A 14,012-nucleotide genomic window follows, 5' to 3' on the forward strand; every position below is an offset into this window, starting at 1 on the left:
ATATGCATTTATGTATGGCATTTTTTCTTAATAAATTTAGACTTTAAGAGAATCCATTGCGAGCAAACTACAGAAAAATTACCACTTGTTAGATCAAATGATGTAAAAATAGAGTTATTTTCTAAAAGGTTTATTATTCAGGGTAAAATAACACAAATATAAAAGTATTATTTTTATATACAGTAAAAATATCACCCAGAGACATAAAAGGTCTTAATAGACGGTAAAAAAAGGCATTTACTTTACATATAAAGTGGTTATTCCTATACGAATGCCTAAAATACTAGATGAATTTAAGGTACCTAACAAAAACTATAAAAGCAAAATATAATCTATAAAATTAGTACGTAGTGTACAATGTAGATACACAAAATTGAAAAATGAGTACATTATACTTCGTTAAATGTTTGTTTGACCTATGAAAGTAACATAATTTATCCATTCTTTTTAAAATTACTTACGTGTTCTCCTTAAGTGGATCTGAACTCGAAGGTGTTACTGTAAACCTTTTAGGGCGAGAAAAATAACCATTTGCAGAATTATCTGATGAATTTACTGGAAGGAGAGGGCTTTCGGAGCCGTTATTCACTTCAGGAATATCTATCACCAGATCCTGCTCAGACACAGGATAATTCTCTTCTTCAAACATTTGCTGCTGATTTGACCACGCACGGCTCGGTTTTCTTGATCCTACGAAACCATATTTCTTTTCTAATAAATGTTTGTAAAGGTGGTGAAGTTCTTGAACTGTTGGCCTATTAAATTGTTGATCGTTCGTACATGGAGACCAGGTATATTGAGAAAAGCCTAAGAATATATTTACCTTAATATTTACTTGTCTAATAAACAAATAAAGAAATGCAAAGTAAAATGCTGATTTTCTTAGAACCCACTTAGTAAAAAATTGAAAGGCAGCAGTTAAATAAAGCAAGACCTATCCCAAATCAAAAGTTCCATAAGTCCCTATTAGATGCAAAAATAATTTCTTTTTTAATGCAGTGAATGCACTAATTAATTATCAGATTTTCACAACTTTAATATAATGACAAGATTCTGAAAAAGCTAAAGCTTGGCGAAGCTTCGGTACGAAAGTTGTGTTTAGATTTTCATCAATTATGCATAGATCAATAAAACAAAAAAGTGTTCTGCCTGTTGTAATTAACCAGTCTTGCCAATATTCGTTTTTAAGTCTAAAAAATGCTCCAAAATAAGAAAGGTTGCCGATGAGCGTTCCAGAAAAGAAAAAGTTGGAACGCCATATGATGAATATACTATGGAGAAGGTTAGGAATGAGAAAGATATAGGCGATATAATTTGGTAGGGCACTTTCTCAGTCATAAAGGGCTAGTTACAGATATGGTGGAAGTCGAATAAATGAATCTCAAATTTATAGATAATAATTTAGGTTCTTACCCCAGCTGCCGTTCGGCTTTTCTCGTAGATAATCAGTAGAATGATGACGATTGTTTCTGTTGTATCCCGAGTCCTGAACGTGATCCGACATCACTTGATAATTCAATTCTTTCTGCAGTTGGTCGTACAAAGCTTTTGCATCATCATTCTGAAACGTGCGATTGTAATCACGTGCTATTTTGATATCGTGCTTCCAAAATCTGCGTTTCGCTTGATCTTTAGATGTCATAGGAGCAACTTCCTTTATCTGAAACAAAATGGTCCTCCTTAAATCTAAAAGTTGGTACATCAGTGAGATTTTCATTGGTCCTTTCTCTCCCATTAACTGTGTTGAATTTTTTATAAAAAAAAAACAAGCCGGGAAAATGAAGGTACAGTAAGATTAAGGAACGTATCCACACTAAGTGACTTTAGGGAAGGAGGGGGTCTTCAAAAATGCCACACTTGGTAACGTGGAGCTGCGGGGTGCTTAGCTTTTCGTCTCGTAGTCAATAACCTCTAGAGAAATCTCGCCCTTTTTTGGACTATTTTACAAAAAAATATTTTACTATGTAAAAACTACAAGGGGATGGAGGGGCCTTGACATTTACTACGGTAGGTCACCAAGGGTTGAGGGAGAGGGTTAAAAATTGTAAAAGTGTTCATATGAATACGTTTCCTACTTGAAAAATGGGGTCTGTACCAATTATTCAATAGCTCACGCCGCTTATTCTACAATTCTTACTACTGGAACGTACATTATGCAGAATACTAAATAAGTTACGACTTACGTTCACCTTACTTGACCTCACTTAAAACGATGTAACCTGTGACGCTCAAGGGTAGATTGTATCGTATTTTTCTTATATCTCAAGTGAATCTTGTCATTACTCTTTGAATTGTTTCGTCATGCAATATCCATGACGTTAACGCAATCTCATACTAATTTAAAAAAAAAACATTTCTGTATTACCTTAAAAACTAATATACCGGCAAGATAGATGCAGACGATGTTTACAAATGTTAGGCAAATGCTCATTCCGCCTAAAGCAGCAAGTTCGATGGCAGTATCTTGAGAATAGTGATGATGCGGTAGAGATAAGGAAATGGAGTCGTTCCCCTTTATACTGTAAAGCGACGCAAGAGACCATAACAACCCCTGGAATGTTCAAAAGTCATTTAGATTTGCCACATTTATACAAGATGGTACCTATCTGTCGTCTTGCTCATGTAATAAAAAATGGATGACAAAATGATGAAAATAAAAACCAAAGGTATTCAAACTAAAATCTCCAAGTATTGCTTTACTTTATTTGTATAACAAACAGTAAATATGTATTTTGAAACTGCTTTTCAGCAATATTCGGTAAGAACTTTATTTAAAAGGTAACCTAACCTAACCTAACCTAACCTAACTTAACCTAAAGGGACGATATTAATCCCCTTTTCATTTAAGTTTCTTTTTTCTTCCTACTTACCGCGTTTACTGCTGGGGGCATCAATGAGGTTGATATCGCAACTCCTACCAATGATGCTACGTTGTCGCCCAAAATTCCAAGGGCTACAGCAGCCCCTGAAAGTAACGCTATAAGACAACCCACCCACAAAGTCCTAATTTCACCCCTAAAAAAATACTTTATAAAGACTTTCAAAGCACATCACATCGATAAAACTCTTCAGTTCTATTTTGAAAATTACCTGGAAGTCATTTCAAACGTTGGCCAATCGTTTTCGCCATATTTATTACAAAAGAGACAAATGACGGTCCCGTAACAAAAACCCACAAAAGTTGCTAATCCCAATCCAATTAGGGCATTGTTAACACCGATCTTTTGCAACTGGGAGTCTCTAATTACCGTGCCGAATGTGGCGGCCATTACGGGACCCTAAAAGTTTTTTAATTACTTCTCTCCATAAAAGAAACAGCTAAAGGGCAGCTTTTAATGGACGAGAACGTAAATTCGTCCATTTTGAACTGAACTGATACACGATGCACCCAACTTACTTACCATCATGGGAGATATTAGCATACTGGACAGCAAATATACATTACTATTCTCTACTAGGCCTATGGCACACAGTACACTAAAACGTTATTTAATTGGAACAATTAACCTTTCTGTAAATCAATGTATTTACTCACGTTGCAATAATCAATAGACATACAAAATCAAAAGTGAGCAATGCATCTGATTTAATACTTTCGACAAGTTGAGCAACTGTTAGGCGAGCTCTTATTGACGTCAAAAATCTGGACCAACCAGTGTCCTTTTCTTTTGCTTGTTGCTTACTGAAAGAAAAAATTTCTTTTTGTTCTACACAATTTTTAATCCCATGAACAAAAGTAAGACAAAAACTAAGTTCTCAAAGCAATGAAAACAATCACTAGTTCTCGTTTTTCCTAGTCAGTTTTTAATCATCTAAATAATCAATTAATTTGTAAAGAATTGGATTTTCCAAAAACTTGTACGTACAGATCAACATTACTAATGTTATATTCTTCGGAATTCCTATTTGTTTCTGAATCGGAATGATAGTACAAGTTGCATGGAATTACAGATACAATTGAACGACATCTTCGTCCAATTTTGTTATCCTTTAAAGCTTCCAGGATTTCTTCACATTGCCATCCTGATTTTGACGGAAATACAACTTGCCAGTACGTGTCATTTTCACACAGCGTCCAAGATGCGTTGTCTATATTCAGCTTTTCCAGAATATTCTTCAGCTCCTGTAGCAACGAATAAAAAAGATTTTTAGTTTTTGTGAATTACAAAAAAAATGGTATTTTTACAACACTTTTGAAAGTAACACTACATTATATCTTTCTAGGAATACCTACTTCTGCTTTAGTGAATAATTGTGCAAATTTGCAAATAATAATATTATTAATTAAAGTATAATGAGACAGATAACAAACAAAGCAGTTCATAAATTAACAACCTTTAAAAATCAATCCAGTTCTAACCGGTTTTTGTATATTTACCAGCAACTGTGCACACGGAAATATTTATTCTTTGTGCGAGATATTTCAACAAATTATTCATATACATATTGTGGTACTTTTGAAAACCGTTTCTATGATAACATAAAGATTAGATTTCAGCAATTCGAAAAAAACAACCTGTAATATTCACATGTCTGACCTTTTCCATGGGAAATTGAGTGATAACTTCATCGTCTTTAAAACTGACGGAACTTTCTCGTCGACATTCATTGAGACATTTTGGCAGTTTTTCTAACGACTTCGAGCGCATCAACGTATGCTTCCAATTGTTCAGTAATTTAGATTCTTTATTCAGTTTTCTGTTCAGCGATGCACTTTTTTCCTGTGCTTTTACGACATATTTAGATATAACGCTTTGATTGTTACTTGGCAATGGTTTTTCCTTGTTAATAAGCGTAGTAATGGATTTTTTCAATGATTTTTCATGGTTTTCTGAAGGCACAGTCACTACGAACACAACCCCCGACATCTCAATTGACTGATGTTGAGAATGCTGTCTTCTTTTGATAAAAATTGTACAAAAACACGAACAATTTTCACTGTTAGCTACAGTACTTAGACGAACGAACAGGTATATATTATAACGTTATCATCAAAGACAAACATATTGTTTGCAAAATCTCGTTATAGGTATTAACTGACTTATCCCCCATTGGAGGAGACTCTTCGGTGGGTTGAATTGTTGAATTTTCTAAATTTAGAAAATATCTCGTGTCATCTTCTTCTGTCATTTTTCATGTGACGATTGTATTTTTGAACGTTGACAAACACACAAACGCTTGAATTAATTTCAAAATAAACATTTTGTATTTGTAAAATATAAATTTTAACTTTATAAAAGTAAACGAAACGTTGAAAAAACGCAAATAGTACAATAGAGTTTATACGTGTAGACTATTAATAGAAGAAAACATAAACCACTTGATACTAAAACAAGGATAACATCACAGTATACGAACAGAAATAATCCATACAAAATTAAATAAAAAATACAGGAAAACAAATTAAAGTTCACTTGACAAAGTCAGAGATCCTGTTCCGCGCTCTGAGGGTTCCATACGATTGTATTAAGTATCAATTACCATAAACTTTAGTAATTAGCTAATTTATTATTATTTTGCTTGTGCAAAATAATTGCTAACACCCAACAGAATTAAAACAAAGAAACAACTTTCTTCTAAAAATGCAAAAGGAACCTTAAAATATTTAGTGCGAAAAAGGATAGGAAAATATTTTAAAAAAGTCTTCACAATATTCAGATACTGTAATGAAGATATTATAATGAACGTATACCTAGAGCAATCAATACATTGACGCTTTTTATAGAGCTGATGCGGAAATCATCAACAAACGCGGTACACACACGCACACAAAACAATACAAAAAGGAATCTACGAGAAGTTTCCGGAAATGTTCAAAAACCGTCCTTGATTACTGTATAAATAAACCACCCGAAGTCGTACCGTCGCTATAAACCAGGTGATATAAATAGTGTGAACGAGGAGTCCAAAGGGCTATATAATACATTAAAATAAATAAGCGATTTTTAAATAATTGTATGTAATGTGTTACATTGTAAAATTATAGAAAATTCGTTACAATATAGTTAAGAAATAGGATATTAGTGAATTTAATACCTATTAAAGGACGATTTTGGATTATATTTCAAATGTTAAAGACGTGTCCAGTAATGAATGAATTAAGTAGGTAGACCTTTTTTACAATCAGTTTAAAGAGAAAATAAAATAGACAATTACAGTTTTCATACTTTATTTCCTTTGTAACTTGGTACATATTGCTTACTTCCTCTGCCCAGATTGCATGAATATAAGTGAAAACAGCCGTTTTACATGCGACCATCGAATTTTATTGCCTGTAATTTTTTGGCCAATAATCGTGGTTGTACATTCACACGCAAATGTTAGATTTTTCGATTTGTTTCTAATTTTAATATGTCAATAATAATTCAATTTAATTTAAGTAAATCGCTGAAGATATAATTGTGCTCATTATAAAATATTGAAACATATTTAGTCATACATACTTATATGAGTTAGAATGACACCGCATTTAATGTATTTTCTCAATTCTTAACGCTTTTGCAAATAAAATATCGAAATTATTTCTTTTAATGACATAAGGGATTCTCAAAAGACATTTTAACGAGGAAACCAAATCTTTTTGAAATCCAAATATTTTGCTTGTTAATGGGAAATACAACCACATGTCTAATTAATAGAAAGCAGATCTCTTTATCTGAAAAGATACAGTTAACACGTGCCCTTGTGTGTCATTAGAGACTGGCATTATAAGCGTTATTTTTAGTACCTACGTATTTAAATTCTGAATTTTTGAAAGACATACTCAAAACTGAAAGAACTCTTTGAATTCAGAATGTGTAGACGACACATAAAAGAATTGAATCATATTTAGTCATCTAATAAACACTTTAAATATCACTGCATTTAATGTCTTCCTATCGATAAACAATTGCATTTTATAACATAATTTCGTTTTATTGCAGATGCGGAATGGGTCATACTAATAAAAATGTTTGCTTTGTAAATAAAGTTGCGTCTGTTTTACATTTATGAAATTGATTAATAATACAAAACAGCATCAGTGTTTCTGGTAGAAAAAGAAATTAGAGAGAGCTAGACGTTGGCTATTTGTGATAAAGTTAATAAAAGTACCCATTATGTCCCTGTCTGTCGCATACTCGCAAATTCTAGACAGTTTTCGTCTTATGCCTATGAATGAGATTTTGCACGAAAGTGTTTCAGATATTATACATCACGTACATGTCTGCCCTTCTGGAATCGATTTTAGGTTGGTTTTTCGCATGGTGTTGATCCATACATTAAATTTTTTGTTAGGAAAAACTGACTGAAAACTTTGNGGGAAACCGTTGAAAAGCGCTTGCGTCGTACTCAGCGTTGCGATGCGTCGGGACGCTATCGGCATCAGCTGTGACGGTCCGCGACGCCCAGTAGTATCAGCAGGTATGCGAAGCCTGCAGTTGACTGCCTCCATGGCAGTCTTCGCGTGTTCATAGCCCCTGTGTGATGCATAGTACACCAGATTACGGGACCGTCTTTGGAGTGGGCCTCGTGGTGCTTGCGTCTGCGTTTTTTGTGTTGGGTTTGCCGCAGAACTATGGCGATGCCGCAGGTCTTCATCATCCCCGAGCCGCAGCTCCTTCTTCGTTCCGAGAAGACGTCCCATCACCTTCGTTCAATGGCAAGGTGATCAGCTCACAGAACAATGTCGACTCCGACTTTCCACCCATCGTTTTTCCAGCGGACGATGCCGATGGTCACGATCACAAAAGCTACGAAATCTCTTCTGTTGATTTCCACAGGGTTGAGACCCCCTTTATTATTGGAATTTGGATATTTAGCGCCAGTTTGGCCAAAATTGGTGAGTCCATAGGTACCTCACAAATATGCGATCAACGTTTATAATGTGTGATCAATATCACTTGAAACTCAACCTGCATCACCATTTACAATCTGTCTACTCATTCAAAGAGTTGTTAACATGTTATCTTTACTTTGAAAATAATCCCAAAGGAATATCATAGTACCTATTTGGACCATATAATTTGTCAAATTAGTTCCATCCAGTTAGCCAATGAAATACCTATGAGTAACTAAGTACATACTTTTTACCATATTAAGCTACCAACTAGTATTCAGAATAGAACCATAAAGTGGATGGTATGTACGTTAAGTATCTGACGCATGATGGTTCAAGCCATGAACATACTGCATCAAAAGCATGTACTGTATCGAATTTTTGAAACCGTACAGATAATAAGATACTTGAATTAAATTTGCGTAAGTTTTCCAACAATATTCAAATTACAGTCGCAGGTCTACAGGTCACTGATAATGAGAGAATGTTAGATGATAGTGCATGTGATAATGTGCATTTCTTAAATTAATTTATAGATACACACTATGTAAAATTGTTTCTTCCGTAGTTGTTAAAAAATAGCAACGGATACAAAACACTCTTAATGTTTGTATGGGAAACAATTGTTTCAGTCTAGCACGTACAAACGTTTGGACAGATGAAATGTAATCGTTCGTCAGCAAATTATTAAAACCGAAACTGCAAACAATTGTTAAATGTTTGCCGTTTAGATAGGTACATCCCATTTCTAGTTACAATAATTTACACACAAGTATTTATACTTCAGATACATTTAATTAACAAAATAACCAATTTGTTGTATTTAATTCTATGCGAAGTAGTGTTAATCCAAATTGATGTATCAATCTACTCACTCCTAACAAATTATAAACTTTTTTAATATTTCAAACAATGTTGTAATATCGATTTAAAAATTATACCACTTCACACAATATTTCTGTTATCTGCTATTTTATAAGCTTTAATAGATATTAGTACATAATGTTCTTCTATTAATTTATGCCCTTATTTTTATAACTGTGTGCGAATCTAAGCCGGTTAGGTTAGGTTAGGTTGCAAAAATCACACCGACGTTTCCGCTTGAGTATTAATTTATTTTTCAAAAGCCTTTCTCAATTCTCAACACTTCTTCCGATAAAATAACGAAGTTATTTCTTTAAGTAGCATAAACGATTTTCAAAAATATTTTAATGAGAAAAAAAATCTTGTTGAATGCTAAATATCTCGCCCATACGTCAAATTAATATAAAGTAGACTTTTTATATCTGAAAAATCGGAGGTAACACGTGCCCTGCCTGCCTTATTAGAGGTTGCCTTTGATACATGCTTAAAACCGTTATTTTTAGTAACGTTTTTAAATTCTGGATTTTTTGAATAGCATACGCAAAACTGAAAGGACTCTTTTGAATTCAAAATGTATGTAGACACGTAAATGCTTTAGTTATACATATTTATATGCAGCGAACTTTTATTTAATTTATAGTATAAGCCAATTTTTCTTCGAAATGAGTTCTTGTTGTTTGAAGGTTACCTGCACTGTAAGTAAAAGAAGGTTTTCCCTTTTTGCGTCAAATGAATCTCTTCTGCTTAAACGTTTTTTTTTGCCATGAGAATCCACGAAAATTTCGGTAAAAGAACTAGAGATTAAAAGGAAAGTTATCTAGCAACTAGTAGTTAGTTCTTTGCTGTCATAACATACTAAAGCAAACTTTGTCCAAAAGCCTCGTTCCAATAAGTATATGTATGTATAGGCTCGCTTTCATCTACCTAATAGGTAACTATTAGGTAAGTTGTTTACCAAAATGTGCCTATTTTAATACACATTTACCTTAATTATTCTCCTAAGGTGATTTATTCGTGTCTAAGGTTTGCTGATATAGTATCTGTTTACACTACCGTAACGAAAATTGGTAGCTTTCGGAATTTTTAATGTAATAACCCTACGTACACAGTATACGCAGTATTTTACAATAAAGGTCAAATTGGGCTTCTTCTAATTTGAAAATAGTAACTACATAATAAACCACAGAATTCAAACTGTAAATTTTACTGCAGACATTATAAATGTATTAGCATGGTAGCAAGTTTTGGAAAATATCAAGTTTTAAATAAAAGAAAGAAAGACTTACTCTAATTTTCCACAGCGAAACTTGCGACACGTGTTTCGCCCACCTGTAACTCTAGACTATGGAAGCCTAAGATGTGGCGAAACACGTGTGTCTAACATTTCTCGGGGCAAATGGGTAGAAGTTACTTTTTTGTATTCATTTGATTACCAATCTCCGGTTATCTAACAGGCAATAATTACCATCTTCAATCTGAACATTCACTTCAACACTGTAACATGCCGGCAAATGATTGATTTTCATTTGCTGAAAATGATTCTTGAGCGTAAAAGTTGCGATACGTTTTAACGATCAAATGTAATTTCTAAATAATCCAAACGTTTAAAAAAGGAATGATATATATGTATTAACTGATTAACTAAAGATTTAAAATTTCAATATCACACGTTCGAATATCTACTAGATCAAGCAGTGGCGACATATTTACGAGACATTAACCGCCACATAAAAAGAAGAAATATTGCTATTTTCTCATTTTCCTAAACATACCGTTGCCTACCTTTCACAATATCGTTATCGTTCCTTTTCAGTTTTCTTAAATGCTTCGTCGATGTATTTGCCAGTTAAATGTCACTTCCAATCGAATATAAACAAGCAGATATCAAAATTTTCAATTCAATTTCCTTAAGTTAATCAGAGAACTCCAGTGAAAATATGAATATCAAAAGTTCTAATGAATGAAAACTAAACAGACAATATTAAGCGAAAATCAAGAACAAAGGATCTCCAAGGCTAAAATTGCTTTCCAACAGTGTACAAATGACACAATCATGAAGTTGGTCTTTATTGCTGCAAAGGGATCATAATTTCTGAGTTGAAAAAGCAACAACAATAACATAGTGAAGCATTTCAGCAACAAATTGGAAATTTTCTGGGTCACAATTTGCTGCAAACAGGAAATGGAGGTCAGGGTGTATCGATTTCTTGGACTCGCGCCCTTGTCCTTTGCTAAGCTTAAATGTATTATGCGGATGGCATAATCCACTCTACGAGATCAGCTAAAATATTTTTGTGACGTTTAAGCATCTGCATAATTTGTACAAATCCCTTATGGTATGCATAAACCCTCGGCAGAATCACTTGCATGAAGCGTCAGAATTGGATGAATCACATAATGCGGAGTCAATAAATTTCGGGTGAAAAAAGGTATCCAGTGTGCTTTGTGGAAAGCTTAACGAAAGCCAAAACATCCAAACATCTGTTGATATAGACCGCAAGAACATTTTGCTACATAAAATTATCAGTAAAAGAAGCATCTATTAACTTCTAAAGAAAAACATAGTCTACATTAAATATCTACATATAATGATGATTCAATTGTAAAAAATGAGCGATTGACATATATTTACACCAGATAAAGAACGAAACCTACTTTGATTCTACATTTTTAAGTATAAATTGCTTTAATATCCAATTGTACCTCAAGGAGGCGTCAGATTTGGATGGCATTCACGTCCACCAAAAGGTTGAAATCTAGAAGTAGTAAGTATGCATGCATGAATGGAGAAAAGATTGTCAAAACCTCCTAATTTTGACAAAAAGCTAGTAAAAGCATTAAGCTTCAGATCTGGAAGCTAGAAGTGTTTAGTGTAAATTAAACCGATCACGAACAGGACAAGGGCAAAAGTAATAAAGTAATAAAGTAATAAAAAGAGCTTTTAAAATTGACAATCAAAATGCAACCTCAATATGGACTTGTATTTGAAAACTACTAAGTCATTATTAACCTATATGATCCAAAAACAGCACTTTATGATAGCAAATCAATCAAAAGGGAATCCGAAATATAAATGTGTAGAGGGTCAACAGATTACATTTGGTTGTATTACTGTTCATCATCATAATGTCGTCAGTCCTAACACTGGTTGGACACGTACCTCCACTCTTTCCTATCCTGAGCTAATTTTCGCATATCCCTAAAACTAGAACAACCCATATGCTTTACTATCTGCGATCAGTAATCCAATTTAGATCTACCTCTACCCCTCCTAACTCGGTTTCTGCCTCTAATATGACTAGACCTTCATGCCTGAGAAGGTGTCCTACTAACCTATCTCGCCTATTTCTTATTGACTTCCATAGAGTCCTCTGTTCTCCTATTCTTTCTAATATCTCTTCATTTCTAATCTTCTCTATCCACAGTATCCTCATCATTCGCCTGTAACACCACATTTCGAACGCTTCTAACCTTTCTTTAGTACTGTTACTGTAAAATATAATAAGAATGACAAGTAACAGTCCCCGGTTCCACCCTACGCAAATTTCACTCTTTGTCGTGTGGGTAATGCTACCAGGAACTTGTCAGGTTTTCTTTATTATGATGGTTTTTGTTTTGGATTCTTTTATTTCTGTTTTCACTGCTTTGTTTTATTATTTCGTATGAATTACCGTACACATATTTATCTTTTTTTTATATAAAGACAGGAGCTGTTTTCGCCAAATTATTCCCAGTTCGTTATTGTTCTCTCAGGTGAATCAGCATGGAAGAACAGAAAATATATGTGTTTGGCAGCCATTTGCAAACGAAATAAATTCAGATGCAGAACTTTGCGTAGGGGGTGATGTGTAGGTACACTTTTGTGCTTATAAAAACAGTATAGATACGTGAAGAATGTATTGACGTCAACTATTCGTCCTGAATAAAACAATTAAAGGACTCAGTTTTCATCGGTGTGTGTCATCGTGAGATAGCACACCAATTCTATGTCTTATGGGAAGTCAGCCATGTATTAGAATGTATCTAATTGCGACCCACATTGCTGATATATCGATTTGTATTTCGAAGTGTAATTAAAGTCAAATCGATAAAGCAGAAGTTTAACAAACTTTCTGGCGCACGAATTTTTTCTTTTTGGAACAAAAACCAGTTAAGATATTGTTTTTGAATTCAAATTAATTTAGTATCCACCTTATATCTATTTATACAAAGTTGTAAGAGTAGTTCTGAAATTATCCTGTTAGTAAGGATTACAATATGAGAATGCACTTGCAGAGTTTCTTTTTTCTCTTCAACAAATTATAAAACGAATAGTTTCTGTACAGAATCATAAATATTATATAAACTATCCTTTAAAACAATATATATATTACCTTTTTCTTACCTCATTTGTTCCTTTAAGAAAATACACTAACTTTTACCACTAAGTTTTATTATAATTACAATGCTTCACAATGAATTTATGGGCCATTTAAAACTTTTGAAGTTATTTATTCCTTTTGAAACTAACACAATTATACACTTAACTAATTATTAAATCGATACTTAGATACACATATGTATGTAACTAATAAATTCTTTTTTGTATTTGGGTAAAACAAGAAAAGGAAACGCGATGAATGTGTAAAACTTTGTTCGTTACTGACTGCTTTCCAGCGCTTTCCTTCAAAATAATACAATTAAATCCAGTATCCAGAATTAACCAGTTTTAACATAAGTATATTCAGATAATTTACTACCTATTCAAGACTGAATGACTGTAAAAACGCTTACTAGTTACTAACTTAATAAATAATGAAACATAAACAGTAGGAAATGAATTCAGTAAAAGAGAGAACTTTGTAATGGCATCAATAAAACTAAACTATATCATCTATATTCTCTAATGAATCGCAAATATCCTGGGTTTCTTAAGAACCTTAAATAACCAGTTTTGGAGATTTTTGTATATGTGTCTGTCTGTGTATTTATCTCCAAAGGAGGAGCAAATTTAAGTAAGATTCTTAAACTCCCTGTAAATACCAAAAAGACTATATTTCATCAGGATTCCTCAATAATAATGTTTTATACAATAACGGTGCAGCAAATCGTAGAGAATCCAAAAAGTGTCCCTAAAAATAAGACTAACATTTAACTGTTTTTTAAAAGGAAATTATTGTTCATTTCAAATATTCAATTAGATACAATCAATTTTATTAGTTTTTTCGCTAAATAGGATCATTTATATACCATCCTCTACAAATGTAAGTTTGTTGCCTTCGACTTCATGAAATAAACGTGTTTGGTTTTTAGTTTTAAACCAGCTAATTCTTTTAAAATTTATTATGATTTA

General features: G+C 33.2%; 2 protein-coding genes across 2 annotated transcripts in view; one reads left to right on the forward strand and one right to left on the reverse strand.

Annotated features, from left to right (window-relative positions):
* Positions 1–167: 167 nt before the first annotated feature.
* Positions 168–5,317, reverse strand: LOC108744740. The gene is made up of 9 exons (XM_018480683.2): positions 4,539–5,317; positions 3,867–4,123; positions 3,536–3,682; positions 3,402–3,477; positions 3,091–3,278; positions 2,871–3,015; positions 2,366–2,551; positions 1,414–1,660; positions 168–807 (listed from the first exon to the last, which is right to left on the reverse strand). Exons 1-9 carry the CDS (start codon positions 4,866–4,868, stop codon positions 458–460), a joined length of 1,926 nt encoding a protein of 641 aa, XP_018336185.1. The 5' UTR covers positions 4,869–5,317; the 3' UTR covers positions 168–457.
* A 2,068-nt stretch (positions 5,318–7,385) lies between these two features.
* LOC108736290 (probable Na(+)/H(+) antiporter nhx-9) overlaps positions 7,386–14,012 on the forward strand; it is a 52,922-nt gene continuing 46,295 nt past the window's right edge. Inside the window, exon 1 of the mRNA XM_025980998.1 lies at positions 7,386–7,819. Coding sequence (XP_025836783.1) covers positions 7,465–7,819 — 355 coding nt within the window. The 5' untranslated portion in view covers positions 7,386–7,464. The remainder of the gene's footprint in view (positions 7,820–14,012) is intronic.

This window comes from Agrilus planipennis, unplaced genomic scaffold (assembly GCF_000699045.2).
Source record: "Agrilus planipennis isolate EAB-ADULT unplaced genomic scaffold, Apla_2.0 scaffold2, whole genome shotgun sequence".
Classification (NCBI taxonomy): domain Eukaryota; kingdom Metazoa; phylum Arthropoda; class Insecta; order Coleoptera; family Buprestidae; genus Agrilus; species Agrilus planipennis.